The sequence below is a fragment of the Vanellus vanellus genome (genome assembly GCF_965231255.1).
Source record: "Vanellus vanellus genome assembly, chromosome: 1".
Lineage (NCBI taxonomy): Eukaryota > Metazoa > Chordata > Aves > Charadriiformes > Charadriidae > Vanellus > Vanellus vanellus.
In genome coordinates this window covers 146,464,078-146,481,346 of record NC_138905.1, presented here as the reverse complement: position 1 = coordinate 146,481,346, position 17,269 = coordinate 146,464,078, and the positions used below count along the sequence as shown (strand labels likewise).

The 17,269-nt window shown below is 43.5% G+C and overlaps 1 protein-coding gene across 1 annotated transcript; it reads left to right on the top strand.

Annotated features, from left to right (window-relative positions):
• Positions 1–3,073: 3,073 nt before the first annotated feature.
• PLCXD1 (phosphatidylinositol specific phospholipase C X domain containing 1) lies at positions 3,074–16,846 on the top strand (the record flags this gene model as incomplete). The annotated part of the gene is made up of 6 exons (XM_082492269.1): positions 3,074–3,185; positions 6,643–6,779; positions 10,044–10,172; positions 11,335–11,490; positions 15,061–15,244; positions 16,554–16,846. The coding sequence occupies 6 exons, from the start codon at positions 3,074–3,076 to the stop codon at positions 16,844–16,846; spliced, it is 1,011 nt and encodes a 336-aa protein (XP_082348395.1).
• Between the last annotated feature and the right edge of the window lie 423 nt (positions 16,847–17,269).

The window sequence follows — 17,269 nt, the reverse complement described above, 5'->3', positions numbered from 1 at the left end:
TTCTGTATGGGACTTGGTCAGCGGATGGCTGTGGTGCTGCTGCTTCTGCCACCAGTGGCTGCTGTCCCAAGCCTCAGGGTGCTGTGGAAGGAGATGGGAAGAAGAGATGGATGAGATGCAAATCTCTCACGTGTCTGTGTTTGCAGGACTGCAGCATGACTTGGTCTTGCTGTTTCTGCTGGCTGCTGGCTTTGCCTGGGCCCAGCAGGACACTCCTTGTGAAGTGTCCTGGTCCCATAGAGACTGGGGAGTTGATGGCGGCTTGTGCTAGGCAGAGAACCTGTTGCCCTGTGGGTTTTGGCCGGCCAACGCAGAGGGTCCATTGTACAGCCCAGCAAAGCCAATGGTGGTGCTTGCTGCCTCTGTAGGGATTCCCTTAGCGTGGGCCAGCGCTGGGCTGTCCTGACCCGGTGCTGAGCTGGTGTAAGGGACTAGCATGGCAGAAAACCGGCTTTTTTTTTCTGTTAGCTGTGGGACTGTGCCCACGTTAACCCAAGCGAAGCGGTGAGAGCACATGGTGGGAGAAAAGGGTGGCAGCAGGTAAACCTGCACCCTTGGTCGCATCCCAGGAGTGCTGTGGGTACAAAGGAGCTTGTGCCAGGCTGAGGTGCCACTGGCCGATGGGGCGTACAGGTCCCTGCTGCTCACCAGGGAGCTGCATGCCTGCTCCGGGGGGGTTGTGGTTGGCTCTGGGGAACAGAGGAATTAGGCAGCCCCAAACGGTCTGGAAAGGGAGCTATGGATCCCAAGGAAATAAGGAAAAACAGTGCTTAGAGTTAAGTTTCTAGTCTGTACAGCTTCAGAGCTGGGGAAGGATAAAGACTATCCAGACTTTTGCAACTATTAAATAGCAATGTGGTTTTAAGCATCTACAGCCGCTGTCCACACTGATGCTATGTGGTACGTAGGGTAGAGCAGAGCAGCCCCGGGTGAGCAGTGGTGTGCGGTCTGAGGAAGCAGGAGACACAGCGAAAAGGGGCAAGATTAGCTGCACACATCTGTTGTCTGAGCAAGGGGCCTGCAGGAGGCAGAAGCTCGGCATGTTAAATTGCTGAGCTAGAGGATGGATGAGTTGATCTGCCAGAGATCTGAACTTCTTTCCAAGAATAAGAGCACCAGATGTGGCATATAGAGATCAGTTGCTTATGCAGAACAAAAAGATCTGCATCTTTTTTTTTTCCCTAAATAAATCTATGGGAGTTTTTCCACTCGACTTTGCCCATCAAATATCTGTTTTTTAAAATAAGGAGACAAAAGGAGCAAGAGAGGGTTTAAACCACTTCTTTCCTGTATACCCAAAGGCCTTGTGTGTATGCATAACCTCAGAGGTAGCTGCTCTTCACCAGGAGGAAAGCCCCAGGTTACGCACCGGACACGTGCAGCCTGTGTCACTGTGCCGGGGGTGGCTGGGCATTCCCCTCAGTCAACATGGTCCCATTCTTTCTTAACTGGGGTGGCTGTACTCCGAGGGACCAGTTCAAAGCCAGCCACACCAAAGGCACAGTAAGGCAGGCTGGACAAGTGATGCTGCGTGCATTGGCAGATAAAAAAGCAGGTTGTATCTGTTATATGTGGTATGGACATAAAACTTAAGAATGCGGTTCCTAAAGTTGCCTTTCAGATGACCATATGGGACTGCCAAAAAAAAAAAAAAAAAAAAAAAAAAGGTCTATTGCACCATGTTTGAGGAAACCACAGTTTCTTCATATAAACAGCACAGATTACTTGTAAATCCAGAAAAACCAGCCACCTCCCGAAAGCAACCCAAAGAAGACTTTGCAGAGAAGCAATCTCAAGAATGAATGTGCCAAGATGCAGCAAAAGGGACCAGGGACCAGTGAGGAAGATTGGCAGAGCACAAAACCTGCACAAATACATATCTGACTGCCACTGCTGTAGCAGACAAGAAGGAATCATTCACAGTGACAGCTTTTTTAAAAAGGATTTAAAAAGGTGTACTGTTTATATAGGTAAACACTGTGCCATGATCAAAAAGAAAGGGTCCCACTGCATAGCTGTGAAAGAATAGCTAAAGCCTTGAAAACAGTGAAAAGGAAGGCTGGCTTTCATCCTCAAAAACACCACCTGAACTTCAGGAACACCCTCGGAAAAAAAAAAAATGGCATGGAGAGCTCATCTTAATGTTCTGCATCATCCTGGAGAACATAAAATGAAAAATGAACAGGATAATTCTAGTAGACCCTGGCGATGACCATGGTTTCTCAGCTAGGTTTCACTCACTGGAACTTCTGCATGACCATTGCAAATTTTGCAGAAGATCACAGAGAGGCTTGTATCCACGAAGAATGGTTCCAGAGTAGTTTTCAGGAAGGTCCGACCAAACTGAAGTGCTTGTGATCATGGGCTTGGTAAGGGTGATAAGAACAGACATCAAGAGATCTTCTCAAAACAGGGAAAAGGAAGACAGAAGTTTGCCTCTTCAACCCCAGGAGCCAGCATGATCTGATCTGAAAATCCAATGTCCTGACATCTCTGTCAAGGCTTTTCATAGACGTATTGTTGTGACAGCTGAATCGATGCTTTGAGGTAGGTGTTCTCCAGGGGCCTGAGGGTCACAGACCAGGGGCCTGAGGGTCACAGACCTGGCCCCTGTGGCCCCTGTGCTGATCCTGCCATCAGTCCCACTGCCGTGCTCCTGGGGCTGCAAAGGGTCAGAGAACAGACGTTGTTTCACGCTGGAGGTAGGTTACTCCTCATGATGTCGCAACTGCCAATGTAGATAGTAATTTCTCCATACCAACAAAGCTGCGCATATTTATCTTGGCTCTATTTATTCTTTCAAGCTGGTCAGTTTACAAGCCTGAAGCTGGAGCCCTCCCTTGGCCTTGTGCTGGGAGACGGTGTTATCAAAAAGAGGTGTATGTTGTGGCTGAGAAGCTCTTGACATTTTGCGGCAACTACTTGAGTGAAGGGTTGACATTTTATAGCATGTATAAATCCATTCTGCACAGGTGCAATGGCATTAATTCAACCACAGTATATGCAATGGTTTATTCTTTTTCTTTTCTTTTTCCCTCCCAGAACACCCTATGAAGTCCTAGAGCAGGCACTAATGGAAGGCCCTTTGCAAACCTCCATTCATGTGTGCCATGAAAATGGTCAATGGATGTCACGATTACCAGAGAAGCTCTGGGATATTCCCCTCTATAACTTAGCCCTTCCAGGTAAAGATTAACTTTTGTTCTCCGCTGTTTTGCTAGTGTGTCATTTAAGCATTGGAACATCCTGTTTGTCCCATTTCAGGATGGCTGTGTTTATTATTTGGGTCAGTGTGTGGGAGAAGGGCTTGGGGCAGGGTTTGTGTTGTGATGTGTGCCCGTATGCGAATACTTTTAGTCTATAATGTTTGGGGTTTCTTGAAGGGGAGGGGGGAAAAAAGGATTATTTTTTTTTATTATTATTGAGGAAGGAAAGGAAGAGGGACTCTTTTGCAGTCCCTGTACATCATGTTGTCAGGTCAGTGTTAAAAATCTGAGCATTTGCTTATCTGGGCAATGGCGAGGTTTTTCTAATTTGTTCTTGCCACTTCCTACGTAACAAAATGTTTCCAAAAGGAGAGAAATAACATTTTGCCTGATTGTTTTTTTTTTTTCTTTGTACTGTTTAAAAGAGGTTGTGAAGGTTTGAAAAAAGGAGGATGGAGACTTTTAGTTAACATAGGTTTTTATTAATGTAGAGTGTGACTTTTCTGCATTACCCTGCTCGCAGAAACTTAATTTATCCTATTAGGGGTAAATACAGCTGCGCTATAGCTGGTGTCCTCATTGGTACTTCATTCAGACCTGTGTATCGTTAGCCTTTCTTTGGTCATATTATTGCTTCTCTCTGCTGCCTTGACTAGATGATTTTATATGCTTTTTTCCTATTCTTTCCTCCTTCTGTCCAAAGAAGTCAAGGGAGAACCTGTTTTCACTGGCACGTAGGGAGGCACTGGAGGACTGTCAGCTCTTGGGTGATACCCTTTACCTCCACAGTGAAAATGGTACCAAAGAAAAGTCTAGCCCATGTTTTCTTTCACACCTGTAGATGCGACAGGTAATTTGGGTGGAAAGCAGCACAGCACATAGATGAATGTTTTGTGTAGGCTACAGGATCGTAGGTTAACTTTAGTAAAGACATATACTTAGAGATAGTGGGAAAAATCCCACTATAGTGGGCCCTGGTAGGACCCAGAAACTGTGGTTCATGGGTTTTTTTTCTGCCCCTCATGAACTAATGGAGTGTGGAGTTTCGATTAAAATCGAAAGCCAGAAACTTATTTAATGGTGACTTTTTGGATATGTAATTTAAATTGATGTTAACTTCAAAACAAGTGCACTTCTGTTTTGGATAAAGTCATGTTAGAGGATCCCAGGAGAGAGGTTACAAAAAAATTCTACATTTCTTATTAAACCATCAAGAAGAGAAAATAAGTATCTATCTTATGACAGAAGAAAAAAGGTAATATTCTCCTCTTTTTTTTTTTCTTTCTTTTTTGTTGTTCTTGCAAAAATCCTTCAAAAATTCAGTAGCATGCTCAGTGGTTGTTTTTTTTTTTTTGGTGGAAAAGGAACTATGTTGTTTCTAAAAAGTTTTCAGAGTGGTGTTTTTTGGACATTGTAGAAAGCTGGGAACCTGCTGATGTGTGCCTTTGACTTTCTTTCTCTTCCCATAATGATGACCTTGTTATGCTTGTGAATGTTTTTTGTTCTTGTGAACATGCCTGCATGGAGAACAGGCAGGAAGAAAAGAACAGGTTAAGACAAGCCCATTTCAGCAAACATTGGAGGACTTTTTACAGAGTGTTGCAGGGTATTAGCTTGGAAGATTTTGGTGGCTGTCCAGCTGACCTACGAAACTGGTCTAGCCCAGGTCAGAACAAAAAACCAGATCAAGATCAACCAGGTCAAGACAGCTCTGGCAGGTTTTCAGAGGGAGCAGTGACTGGGGGAAGCCCAGTTTGGAAGTGGAAGCTTATCTCAGATAGAGAAGAGAACAAGGCATGCAGGAAGTGTGAGAGAGTGCATGCTGAGAGTGCGACGAGGAGACAGAGGCAAGTGTCAGTAATTAGCATTGTGTTTGCACAGTGCTGCTGGGGAGACGTTGCTTCAAGCTCTGAAGCTACCTGGTTTGGTGCTAGCTCACTATCTTTGCATCACATTTGTTGTGTCATGGATATACCCATCTTCCTTTGGTTACCCTAACTCACTGACATCACAAGAAGACTCCTAAATGAAAGGTTACTATGCATTTGCTGATTGGCATCAGTGGATGCAACACCCATCGATGGAATCCTGTCCACTTCTCTCAGACTTGGATTTGGTCCATGGGTGTTTAATGCTTTGACTCTTACATCTTGGAAGACAAACTTTGATTGCACGCCCCCATTACCAATCTTCCAATGAGCTTGATTTCCGTGTTTAAAGCAGGAAAATAGACAGAAACCAGATTTTAAAAGGAAAAAAAATATGAGTGTGATGTTAAACTATTATTGACAGTTTCAAAGAATTTTCTTTATTTCAAATACAATCCCATCCTTTTCCTTGGCTGCTAGAAATATTGCCATTGACACCAGTAAGACTGACCATTCAAGGAGGCAGTTCCTAGCACCGGGTAGCAATTTGTTTGACAAAAGACTTAAAAACAAATTGAGATGCAAATTCTTTGCAGATACTCTGTGAAGATGCCAGCAAGTCAATTCACTGAGTTGTTAGCTTTTCTTATTGATGCTTTATAAAATTAGAATAAATAGTGGAACAGAAAAAGCTAGCAAAATCACTGGTTGCCTGTCCTGAAAAAAATTGTGAATTGCAACAAGAGATTCACCTAAATGTGATACAAGAAACGTGTCAGATTTATTAAGACTTCAAAGAAGTAAATACTTGGGCTGGCTGTACTTGGCTCTGATGCTTAGCCTGCCCCTATGGAATTCCCTGTGCTGGGAAGAGTCAGGTAATTTTTGAAGTCCGTGAAAGGTGGATCTTGTCCTTCTATCACATGTAAACTTAGGCTTGGATTTGCCTCTGAAACCTTCAAGCGCCCACCTCTTATGTTGTTTTTGTAAGGGATGTGGGTGTTTATTTCAGGAGGGCATTTTTACCAGATATTTAAGACATAAATGCTTAAAGTGCCAAGTTAGAAGTAGGTGCAGTGTAAAGGTGTAAAAAGATGAATTTCTGCTTTGAGTCATATTTTCCTGTGCAGAGATGATGGGATTGGAGTATGAAATCCTGCATTTGGACAACTCTATAAATTCTAGACAAATTCAGCCTTCAGCTATTTATGCACTGAAAAAAAGTGGGTTTTCTCATCAAGATAATTATTTCAGTGGAAGATGCTAGTTTATTGTGGTTTGAGGCAAACAACAATGATGTGTAGTTTAGATGGGGACGGCTTTATTGAAAAGTCTGTATACCTTCTGTTCACGACGATTTCATGCTAAGGTTATTAATGTCAGGTGAGCAACCTCTGTAGAAGAGCCCACGTTTTTTGCCATAACTACATAGGCTGTCAGCAAATATAGGTGTGTGATTTGGAAATGGAGTCACGTATCAGGTGTGTGCACACAATGTAGCCATGTATTGTGGTGCTTGAGTAGTTAAGAAATGACATTTTCTGTACATTTATTTTTGTATTCTACAGGGAGTCACGACACTATGACCTACTGCTTGGATAAAACCTCTGCTGTTAGTGGCAACGAATCCAAGCTGGTGAAGTTCTTAAACAAATGCATGCCCTGCATTGTGCACCCCATTATCATGAAGTGGTCTACAACACAGGTAACTCTTGTGTAGCGTTCCCATCACGCCTGGGCAAAGTTGAAGCTGGCGCTGCAGCGCTGAGAGTGGTCACACTCTCCCACGTGCAATGAAAGGATAGCCTGCTGCCCAGAAATCTGTGCTCTCATGGGTTGCTGTGCTTGGGTGTCGTGGTTTAACCCCAACTGGCAACTAAGCACTGCACAGCCGCTCGCTCAGTCCCCCACAGTGGGATGGGGGAGAGAATCAGAAAGTTAAAAGGGAGAAAACCCGTGGGGTGAGATAAAGACAGTTTAATAAGCAAAGCAAAAGTCGTGCATGCAAGCAAAGCAAAGTGAGGGATTCATTCACAGCTTCCCACGGGCAGGCAGCTGTTCAGCCACCTCCAGGAAAGCAGGGCTCCATCACACGTAATGGTTACTTGGGAAGATGAATACCACCACTCCAAACCTTCCCCCTTCCTTCTTCCCCCAGCTTTTTATTGTTGAGCATGATGTCGCATGGTATGGAATATCCCGTTGGTCACTTGGGGCCAGCTGTCCTGGCTGTGTCCCCTCCCAACTCCTTGTGCAGCCCCAGCCTGCTCGCTGGTGGCATGGGGTGAGGAGCAGAAAAGGTCTTGACTGTGTGAGCACTGCTCAGCCATAAGGAAAACATCCCTGTGTTATCAACACTGTTTCCAGCACAAATACAAACCATAGCCCCATACTAGATACTGTGAAGAAAATTAACTCTATCCCCTCCAAACCCAGCACATTGGGGTATGAGATAGATGCCTTACATAGCAGATCTTCTTTTGTGGGGAAAAAGCATGTAGGTGAGGCAGGGATGATACATGGACAAAGATGTTGCTTAAAGCTGACCGCTTGCTACTAGAAACTCATCTTCTTTTTCACATGTTTATTGTTGTTATAAATAACATTTAATATTACTGTAATCGAAAGAGGTTTTCTCTTGCACTTTGTTCAGAAGGTAATGCTTGTCATTTTTACTATCACTGTTATGTGAGATGTCAGTTGTTTTCCCCATCTACGTTGTGTAAATATTTCACGCAGCAGCAGAGACAAAACTCTTGTTGAAGGGAATTTTTTTTCCATAAAGATTAAGAGAATGAAGGTGTGGTCCCTCAAGTAAGGTTTAATTTTTTAAAATGTCTAAATATTAATCTAGTAGTTATCTCTTTTTTCCTCACAAATGTATGTTAAGGACAAAATTGGGGATCATGATTTAAGCTAGAGCTTTTGAAGATTTTTCTAAAGAAAAGACCTTCCTGGCATCAAAGAGGTACCAAAAGTCTTTTCACTTTTGTTCTTATTGAAGGAGTAGTTCATTATTGGGGAACTAAAACTGAATTATTGATAAATAGCAATAATTATGCCTAGGCTTCTTTTGTTGTGTTTGAGCAGCCCTGGCGAGCTGGAGCCTTAGTCATTACCAGCTATCGAGTAGGTAATGGCAGTGGTGAGTTGATGTGGAAAGGCCCTCGCTTGGCACAGCGCCTTGTGTTGAGCTGCTTTTTGCTTTGGGACTGAAGCCAATGAAAGATTTAGATACCTCCTAACTTGCGGGTTGCTGACCCTGTTAGTGATCAACAAGCTCCTTGCATTGTTATAGTAATTTTCGGGTCCAAACCCAGCGTGCTGAGGGGGAAGTGGCCTGGCACTGATGGGAAAGAGGCACGCCTGCGATCCTGCCCCTCCTTAGCGCTGCGGCGCTCGAGTTATCTTTGCGAGGAGGTGACTCCATCCGTTGGTATCCAGAGCAGAGATCAAGGAGCCCTACCAGTGGAAGGACCCACAGGTTCATGGATGGCCCGGTGCCTAGGAGGTGCTGCCTGGCTGTTATGGCTGTTAGTCTAGAGGCCCAAATTTCTCCTGCACAGTGGCTGACATCAGGTGTGGAACTTCCAGTCGTGCCCTGGATGTCTGATGTGAGATTGCAGCACTCAGCAGCTTCGCTCTCAAGGCTTCCTCTTAAACTTTGCCCTTGGGGGCAATGTTCACGCTGCCTAATTCAGTATCCAAATCTGGGTGACTAATTAGGGAGTCTAATTTGTCTAGTCATGCAGTCAACAGAAAGAAATTAATTCATCCAAAGGGCAGTTCAGAGCAACTATTTCATCTGGTGCTCTTTCTGGCCATAAAGGTTATATATGACTTAGAGCCATATACATTCCCATCTCCAATGTGCTCCAAGCGAAGGTGGGACTTGGGCACAGATCGTTCCTTCAACTGCTCCAGCCTGGTGAAACCCAAGCAGGCACAGAAGGAGCTGCTGGTCCGAGCCATCGCACCACCCGCACCCCAGGGCTGGGCTGCTCCCCAGCCCTGCAGCTCAGGCACAGCCTGGGGAGATTAAATTCCCGTCCTAAGAACAGGAATTTAGGTGGTTGAAGCTAGGCAGGGGGAGCATCCTGCCATGTGTCTAAGCTCTGTCTCAGCATTGAAGTGACAAGTGTGGTTATTGAGACCCAACACCTGGTATTGATTTAGCTTTTGGTGAATCCTTTCTGACTTGAATCAGTGCGGTGTATTCTTTCTGCAAACTAAAAGTGTTGTCCGTACAAGCAGGTTGAACTGAGACTAATTAGCATTTAAATGTATTTAATTAAATTGATTCTATTTCCTTATGCAAAGAGAGCTTTGATATAGATAAGAGACATATCATTTGGGACTTTTTGCTCCAGAAACTCAGCTTTATCACCTGTTCCATTCAGCCCTCAAATCCAGTAGGAGAGGTCCAAGGCAAGTGGAAATAGAGGAGCACCTCTGTTTTGTAGGACTTCCGCAGGTTAATTCAAACTTTTAAAGAGACTTTATCCTGAAAAAGAACAATTGCCAGTACTTTTTTCTATTTTTGTTTTTCCTTCTGTTGGGGATGAGTGAGCTCCGCAGAGACAACCATGATAAAGTCTTTGATCTAATAAAATAAATACAGCATTTCTAAGGTGCTGATCCTGCAATTTTTGTTCATATGAAAAGTCTTGTGAAGAGCAATTGTGTCTTTATGCACAGGCTAATGGATCTTTAACTTTCACAACACGACAAGGACAGAGGTCTGAAACTAATCTAATCCGTACCTGCAATATAAGCCTCAGGGAAATCTCTTGTCAGAGAGTAAAATACTTCACAGTTGTGACTTGCTGCTATATAGTGCCATTTTAAAGATGAAAACCCTGAGAAAAATATCATAGGGCTAACTTCGTACACCCTTTTCAGCTTTCTAAACTAAAGAAACAAATCTCTTCCAAGCTCTCAGGACCTTTTCTTCTGTTTCACCTTTCAGGTACTAACTGTGACGGAGCAACTTGAGGCTGGAGTGAGATATTTGGATTTCAGGATTGCCCACAAGGCTAATGATCCATCTATGAATTTGTACTTTGTGCATATGGTTTACACAACTGTTACTGTACAGGTATTGTCCTTACCTTTGGGATAGCTATAGAACCAGTGCTGTTTCTTTTATTTGAGAGCCATAGTAATCTGAAAATGCTGGCCCAAGGTTTTCCGAGTAGATTATTTGTTTTTCTAATACGAGGACTTCAAACTAGAGAAAATCAGGAGGGCTGGAAGTTAGTCTCAGCAGCTGCAAGTCAGACTGGAGCATCAATCAATTCCTCACCCTCAAACAGGAGTTGCTGTGCCGTGCTCTCCACTGCCTATGCCCTACCAAGTGCCTGATGTTTCTGGGGTTTATCTTGTGTTGTCCCAGGATGCTACCCAGGGCAATCCCATTTCCCCAGTAAGGAGAGTATTTATTAAAGAGAAGAAGGTACTAAAAGCCTAATGAAATCACAGAAACATTTTTTTTGAGGAAAAAGTATTTCACTGAAAGACAGAGGGACTCAAGTCTGGATGCAATGATCAAATCACTGTCAGCTACTGTGAAGAAACACTATCGTGAGCTGCTCTTTGCATGTGGTCTGTCACTGTGGACTAGTTTACATCTTCTTCCCATTTGCTGGGACCAGGCACAGGCAGCTAACGCAGTTTTTCGTTTGTAGACTAACCGGCTAAACTTCAGTTTCATGCTCCTAAGTCTGAACGCTTCATGCCTTGGGATTCCATGGTGACTGGCATGCTCACGTAAACCATTAGGTGTAGTGCCTGACTACCCTGCTAATTACACGTGATCTTCAAGAAGTTGTTGTTGCCCATAACAAATGAGGGAAAACGGGTCCTGTCATGTTTAAGCAAGCACAGAGCTTTTCCCTCTTCTTGAGTTTGCCCCTAACACATTGTTTGTCCTCAAAGAAGCTTGGGAAGATGGGTTTACTCCTAACCGGCCTCTAGGCAGGCGATTCGTGGATATTATCAAAATACAAAGCTGTTAAGTGTAGCGTGCTAGGTCCACATCCAGAACAAACCAGCACACACCTGCAGGAAGCAGATGCACCCTGGGGTACATCTCTCTGGAACAGCTTGTGGGCTGTCAGATGGCCAACATCCAGAAACCTACACTGATTTTCATTCCTGCGATTACAACTTTACCCTACCATCAATGCTCTGTTGGAATTTTGCCCTTTCTCCTGCATAGCATAGATGACTTTCTAAGTTGCTGTGACTCTCTCTTGTAGGATATTCTGTGGGAAGTGTTGAGGTGGTTGGAAACTCATCCTCAGGAAGTTGTTATCTTAGCCTGCAGGAATTTTGATGGATTAACCAAGAAACTTCATTGTCATCTTATTGCCTGTATAAAAGAGATTTTCCAGTGTAAACTGTGTCCCAGAAATGTAAGTATGAGATCCTTTTTTCCTCCTGTAAGAATGATATATTACAGTGAGATCTTTGATTCCAGATTTTTAGATATAGTCTACTTTCACTGTATTTTTAACCTACGAAAAGTAACATTTGCTGCATCAGAGACAGGTCTTTACGTAATAAAATTGAGGAGATCAAGCAAACCTGCATCCCACAGTGTGGAGAAGGGAGTTGAATTTGACTACCACGTCTGTTGTGTTGTGGGACGATAGTAGGGACACAACTGCCATACACACACCTGTCTGAGTTTTGTTTAAAAAATAAAAAAAGGAAAAATAAAGAAAAAAAAAGGGATAGGTGTGTGTTATAAATATAGTTCATACTATATTTATAGAATTTAAAGAATCCATTTTCTGCCTTTTCACAGCAGTAATTATAAATGAATTTTTATGCTATTTATAATAATTTAGGTTGGAAGTGACCTCTGGAAGTCATCTGGTCCGACCCCACCATGCAAAGCAGGACCAACTTCAAAGTTGTGTTGGGCTGTGTCTGGTCCATCCTTGAATATCTCCAAGGCTGGAGATTCCACCATCTTTCTAGGCAGCTTGGTCCAGCGTTTGACCACTCTCACAGTAGATGTGTTTTCCTTCTGTCTATCTAACTAGAATTCCTCTTGCTGTAACTTGTGTCTGCTGACTTTCATCCTTTTGCGATGCATCTCTGAGGAGTCTTCTCTGCATCTGCCCATTAGGTATTTGTAGGCAGCAGTAAGACCTGTCCATACTCCTCTCCATGCTGAACAGACCCAGGTCTCCCAGCCTGTCCTTGCATGTCATGCTCCAGCCTCCGCGCGGTCTGGTTGCATGCTGCTGGACTCACTCCAGCATGTCAATCTTTTTTTTTTTTTTTTTTTTTTTCTGTGCTGCGGAACACCCAGCTGGAGACGGTACTGGAAATGCAGTCTCACAAGTGTGGAATGGAAGAACTACTTCTTCCAACAAGTGTTGAATGGAAGAACTACTTCTCTTGACCTGCTGTCTGTGCCTTTACTAATACAGACTAAACAGGTGCAGTTGACCTTTGCCACATGGGCATACTGCTGGCTCGTGTTCAGCTTGATGTCCACTAGGAACTCCAGGTCCTTTTCTGCAAAGCACCTCTCTACCCACCTGCCCCCAGTCTGTCCTGGTGCATAGGGATAGTCCATCCAAGTGAAGGACTGTGCCTTTGTTGAGCTTCTTGAGGTTTCTGTCAGCCCATGTCTCCCTCCAGCCTGTGGAGGTCCTTCTTAATAGCACCTCTACCCTCAATGCATTTCTGGTGGCATTGACTTTCTTTCCTGGCTGTGAGCTGGAGCTGACCTTCCTACCGGCCTAATATACTTTCAGTCACACAAACCTCCAGAAAAGCCTTAATTTAAAGAATCAGAAATTATTTGATTGCTAAATTTTAGAAGTTAAGATTTTTAGCTTCCGCTTTTTTTTTTTTTACAAGGTGTGAGAGCTTTTAGCGCTTAAACAATTAACATTTCAAAGATGCACAGGAACAGAGGGTTTTCTCTGGAGATGTGAGGGGTACGGGATAATGATGACCCTGTTTGCGATTTGAATTCAGCCTTTGAAGCTGGTGTATCAGATGAGTATTACCATTTCAAAGCATTTTGTACACCAGAGTTAAAATAGAACAATTCTCAGCAAAACGAGGGGATTCTGAATATTCAGGCCTCAGCTGAATAACTGAAGATCTGAGCGACACTGTTTTATTGTTTCCCCAAATAACCTGAGTGCGTAAGTTGTGAGTGAGCAGAGCAGTACTGGGGAAGATGGTCAAATTTGCTTTCAGACACGTGGCCAGCTCTTAAGAAGAAAGTAAGTTATTAATTGCAAAAGGGGAAAGCTGCTGCTGATAGTTTGTTGAACGAAGGTGATGAACAAATGGTTTGAGATCACCTGACTGAAGAAAGAAGAATGTTTCTGAGTTGTGTCCACGGGGAGGGAGGAAGGGCACTGGAGAAAAGAGACAGCAAGTACTTCCCTCAAGCAGGAAGACTTTATTTCTATGGGGTCTGTGAGCAGCACACTGGATCTCACCATTTTTGCAAGTGATACCATTGCAGCTGAGGTAGCTGTGGAGTTTTTCAGGATCGCAGATTCAGATTTAACATCAAATAACCAAGTGCTTGCTCACTTACTCTAAAATAATCCGGTACCTGCTGTCTTCAAGACTGCAACTCTGTCATTGTACAAAAGTAAGTGTCAAAGTATTTATGAGGCAACTGCTAAGTAGAGGTCTGTATGTAGTACTGGCACAGGCCACAGCGTGACAACATTACATTGCATTTAAAATTTTAATTGCTTAACTATTCAAGGTGTCTTCCTTTGATCTGGATTACTAGGGTTTAAAAATCCCTTGTTAGACATCGACAGTTTCATTTCTGCTTTGTTTGCAAAATAGGCACCTGTGCTCATGTACACATTTCTGATAGCTTTTTTTTTTTGGCTCTTATCCCACACTTTTTTTTTTAAAAGGTTCCAGCTTTAGAAAGGCAGCTGGAGTAAAGCAAAGGCTTCTGTCAACCACAGATTTTTGTAGTTTGAGTGGTTTGTGTCTTAATTTTGCAGTATTTTCTGACCTAATTGGGGCTCGCACTCTCTCTTTCTTAGATGAAGGAAGAGGGATTCCCATGTTCATTCACCCCTTGGCTCTCTTCAAAGATTTACATAAAACATTTTCAACTGCCTTTGGCTTTTATTTTAATTAATAAGTTAATTGGAACATCAAAAAGCCACCATTTCCTTTTCACATGCAACAGACACAGCTTTTAACCACAACATTCTTAAAAAACCAATACCTATTAAATACATTGGTTTTGCAAATAAAACTAGTCAGAGGGCCTCAATTCTGTCCGATGGTAACATTTGAGTATTGGAAAGTGTCATTTGGTATTGAAACACTTAAATGTAACAGACCTGTTTCAGCTGGTCTCTCTGTCTGAGGAGGTGTCTGACTCGTCTTCCCCTCTTTCATTTCAAAATGTCTGGAGCATCCCATTTTCAGAAACTTTCCACTTAGAGAAATCAGAATTAACATATCTCTTGAAGACTCACGTTTAGTCTTACCAAGTCTTAAGCAGTTCAGTTTTCTTTGGTGGCCACAGCGATGAATTTGGATCATTTGCCAAAAATTATTCCTGCTTCTCTGTGTCCGTATTCCTACAGCTGAGTGCAAGGGCTTTGCCCCATCCCCCCCCTCCTTTCCCCAAACGGGCTGTGTCTTCCTCTCCCAATGAATGTTCAGCAGCGATATGTGCACAAGGGCCAGCACGGGGATGGTTTCTCGTTACACAGGCGTTAAGACCTTGAGTTATGTACTTCACCATAGTTGAATTGTTTGAGGAAAAGGAGGAATCTGCTGAAGTTCCCAGGCTCCTATTGCTCCTGCAGCTTGTAACCCAGCCAAGGACCTACTGGGCTGTATGCTGGAAAGCTTTATTTGAGCCAAATCTGTGCCTCTCTACCAGGGTGATGTCACACGTCAGTATTTGAATTTTGGGAACACTGCTGTGTTGTTGACTTCAACCTGGGCACGCTTTCTCTTAGGTGGTGCCGACACTGCGGACCATGTGGCAGCGTGGTCATCAGGTGATAGTCTCGTACGAAGAGGACGTGGAAGTGGAGGCGCACTGTGAGCTGTGGCCCGCGATCCCGTACTGGTGGGGGAACAAAACTACCACACGCGCTCTTATCCAGTATTTAGAGCACATGAAGCGGATGGGCCGTCCAGGTAGGCACAGGGAGTCGCTCGGAGGAAACAAGGGGCAGGTCCAGCAATGCAAAACAAATAGGAAGTTGGGTGTTTGCGGCATTAGGGGATAGAACCACTTTGTGCACAAGATGCGCCCGTGTTGGTGAGTGGTCTGCCCACCCATGGGCGAGCACAAAGTTCATCTTTGGTGCTGCAAATAAATGCATCAGTGTCTGTACATGCATAGACTATATAAATTGCGGCAGCTGCTTCACTTGCGTGACCCCATGGAAAAGAAGTCCTCTGCACAGAAGAGCTAGCTGGTGTCCTGCTCACAGCTAGCAGACTGCTTCCTCAATCCAGTACTTGCTGCTTTAAACAGCACTGATGACAAGGGAAATGCATGAGAAGGCTCTGGGGAGACCTTATTGCGGTTTTTTAGTACTTAAAGGGAGCTTATAAGAAAGATGGGGACTGACGTTTTAGTGGGACCTGTCATAATAGGACAAGGGGTAATGGCTTTAAACTAAAAGGAGGTAGATTCAGACTAGATATAAGGAAGAAATTTTTTACAATGAGGGTGGTGAGACACTGGAACCGGTTGCCCAGAGAGGTGGTAGGTGCCCCATCCCTGGGAACTTTCAAGGTCAGGTTGGACGGGGCTCTGAGCAGCCTGATCTAGTTAAAGATGTCCCTGCTCATTGCAGGGGGGTTGGACTAAATGACCTTTAAAGGTCCCTTCCAACCCAAACCATTCTATGATTATGCTATCCTTGTTGTAAAAAGAAACCCCTACAAGAATGGTACGTGTATGGCTGTAACTACATCAAAGCACAAGCACGCTGGCGTAGTCTAAGCTGCAAGAAATTCAGTTCATAACCTCTGACGCAGATCTGTGATGTGCACACACGGGATGATGAAGGGGAGAACCGCTTCGAAAGCACACACCCCAGCCAAAGGCAAACGCTCGTGTAGGTGCACCCTGTGTTCCCCCATCCGTCACGGGGGAAGGCTAAGCATTTGGAAGCAACCTTTACAGAAACTAACATAATTCACAAAGGAGGACTAGTTAGTGGAGTACCTTTAGTCTGCAATGAGTAATTTAGATAAATTTAGCTAAACTGGAACAGTTCAATAACTGAGCTTGGTTCAGTAATTATTTACTACAGCATGCAACTGCAACAAGGGGAGACAGTCCACTGAAACAGTCCTAGGGATATGAAACAATACAGAAAGATTGTCAAGTTACTATTTTAACAATTCCCAGAGATCTGGAGTTAATGCAATGCTGAGCAGTTTCTGTTCTCAAAGGAACATTTAATGCATCACCTTCTGATTTTTGTTTCAGAAAAATTCTTTGTAGCGGGGATTAACCTTACCGAAAATTTAAGGTATATTCTTGTACACCCGTTTGGATCATTGAAGAAAATGACACTCCAGAGTCTTCCATGCTTGAAAATTTGGATAAAGCAGCAGTACCCAGGACCAAAGAAAGAATGTATTAACATCATTGGTGGAGACTTCATAGGAAACGATGATTTTGTCAAAGACGTGATAGAACTTAACACAAAAATTAATCCTCCATTACACTGTCAAAGTAAAGGGGCTGGAACAAATAGCATTTCATTCTCAGCTTCTTAATCTATGGAAAGCTGAAAAGGCTTTGTCTGCATTCCACGTGTCCTGGTTTAAACATCCTGGATCCCATAAAGGTCCAGTTAACTTAAACAAGGGATGTTTTAAAGACTCGGTAAGACAAGCACTCTCAACATCATCAGGGTTTCAAGGCCTTTTCACAGAAAAGAGAGCAGACCAACCTGACTGAAGTGTCTGGAGAAGTACGGTATAGGTATAATTTACTTGGAGGTGCTTAGACTCTGTAGCAGTTTTCAATATTGCGAGTCCCAAGAACTTAATCCTATTTTATTTTACATATGAGCAAGAAGGAGAAATATGTCAGTACCTGCATTAATTATTTTGTGATAAGAATTTATCTGTATTATAATTATAAATGTATTCTGCATCGCTTGCAACCTCGGTTCTCAGTATTTTATATCAGTATGA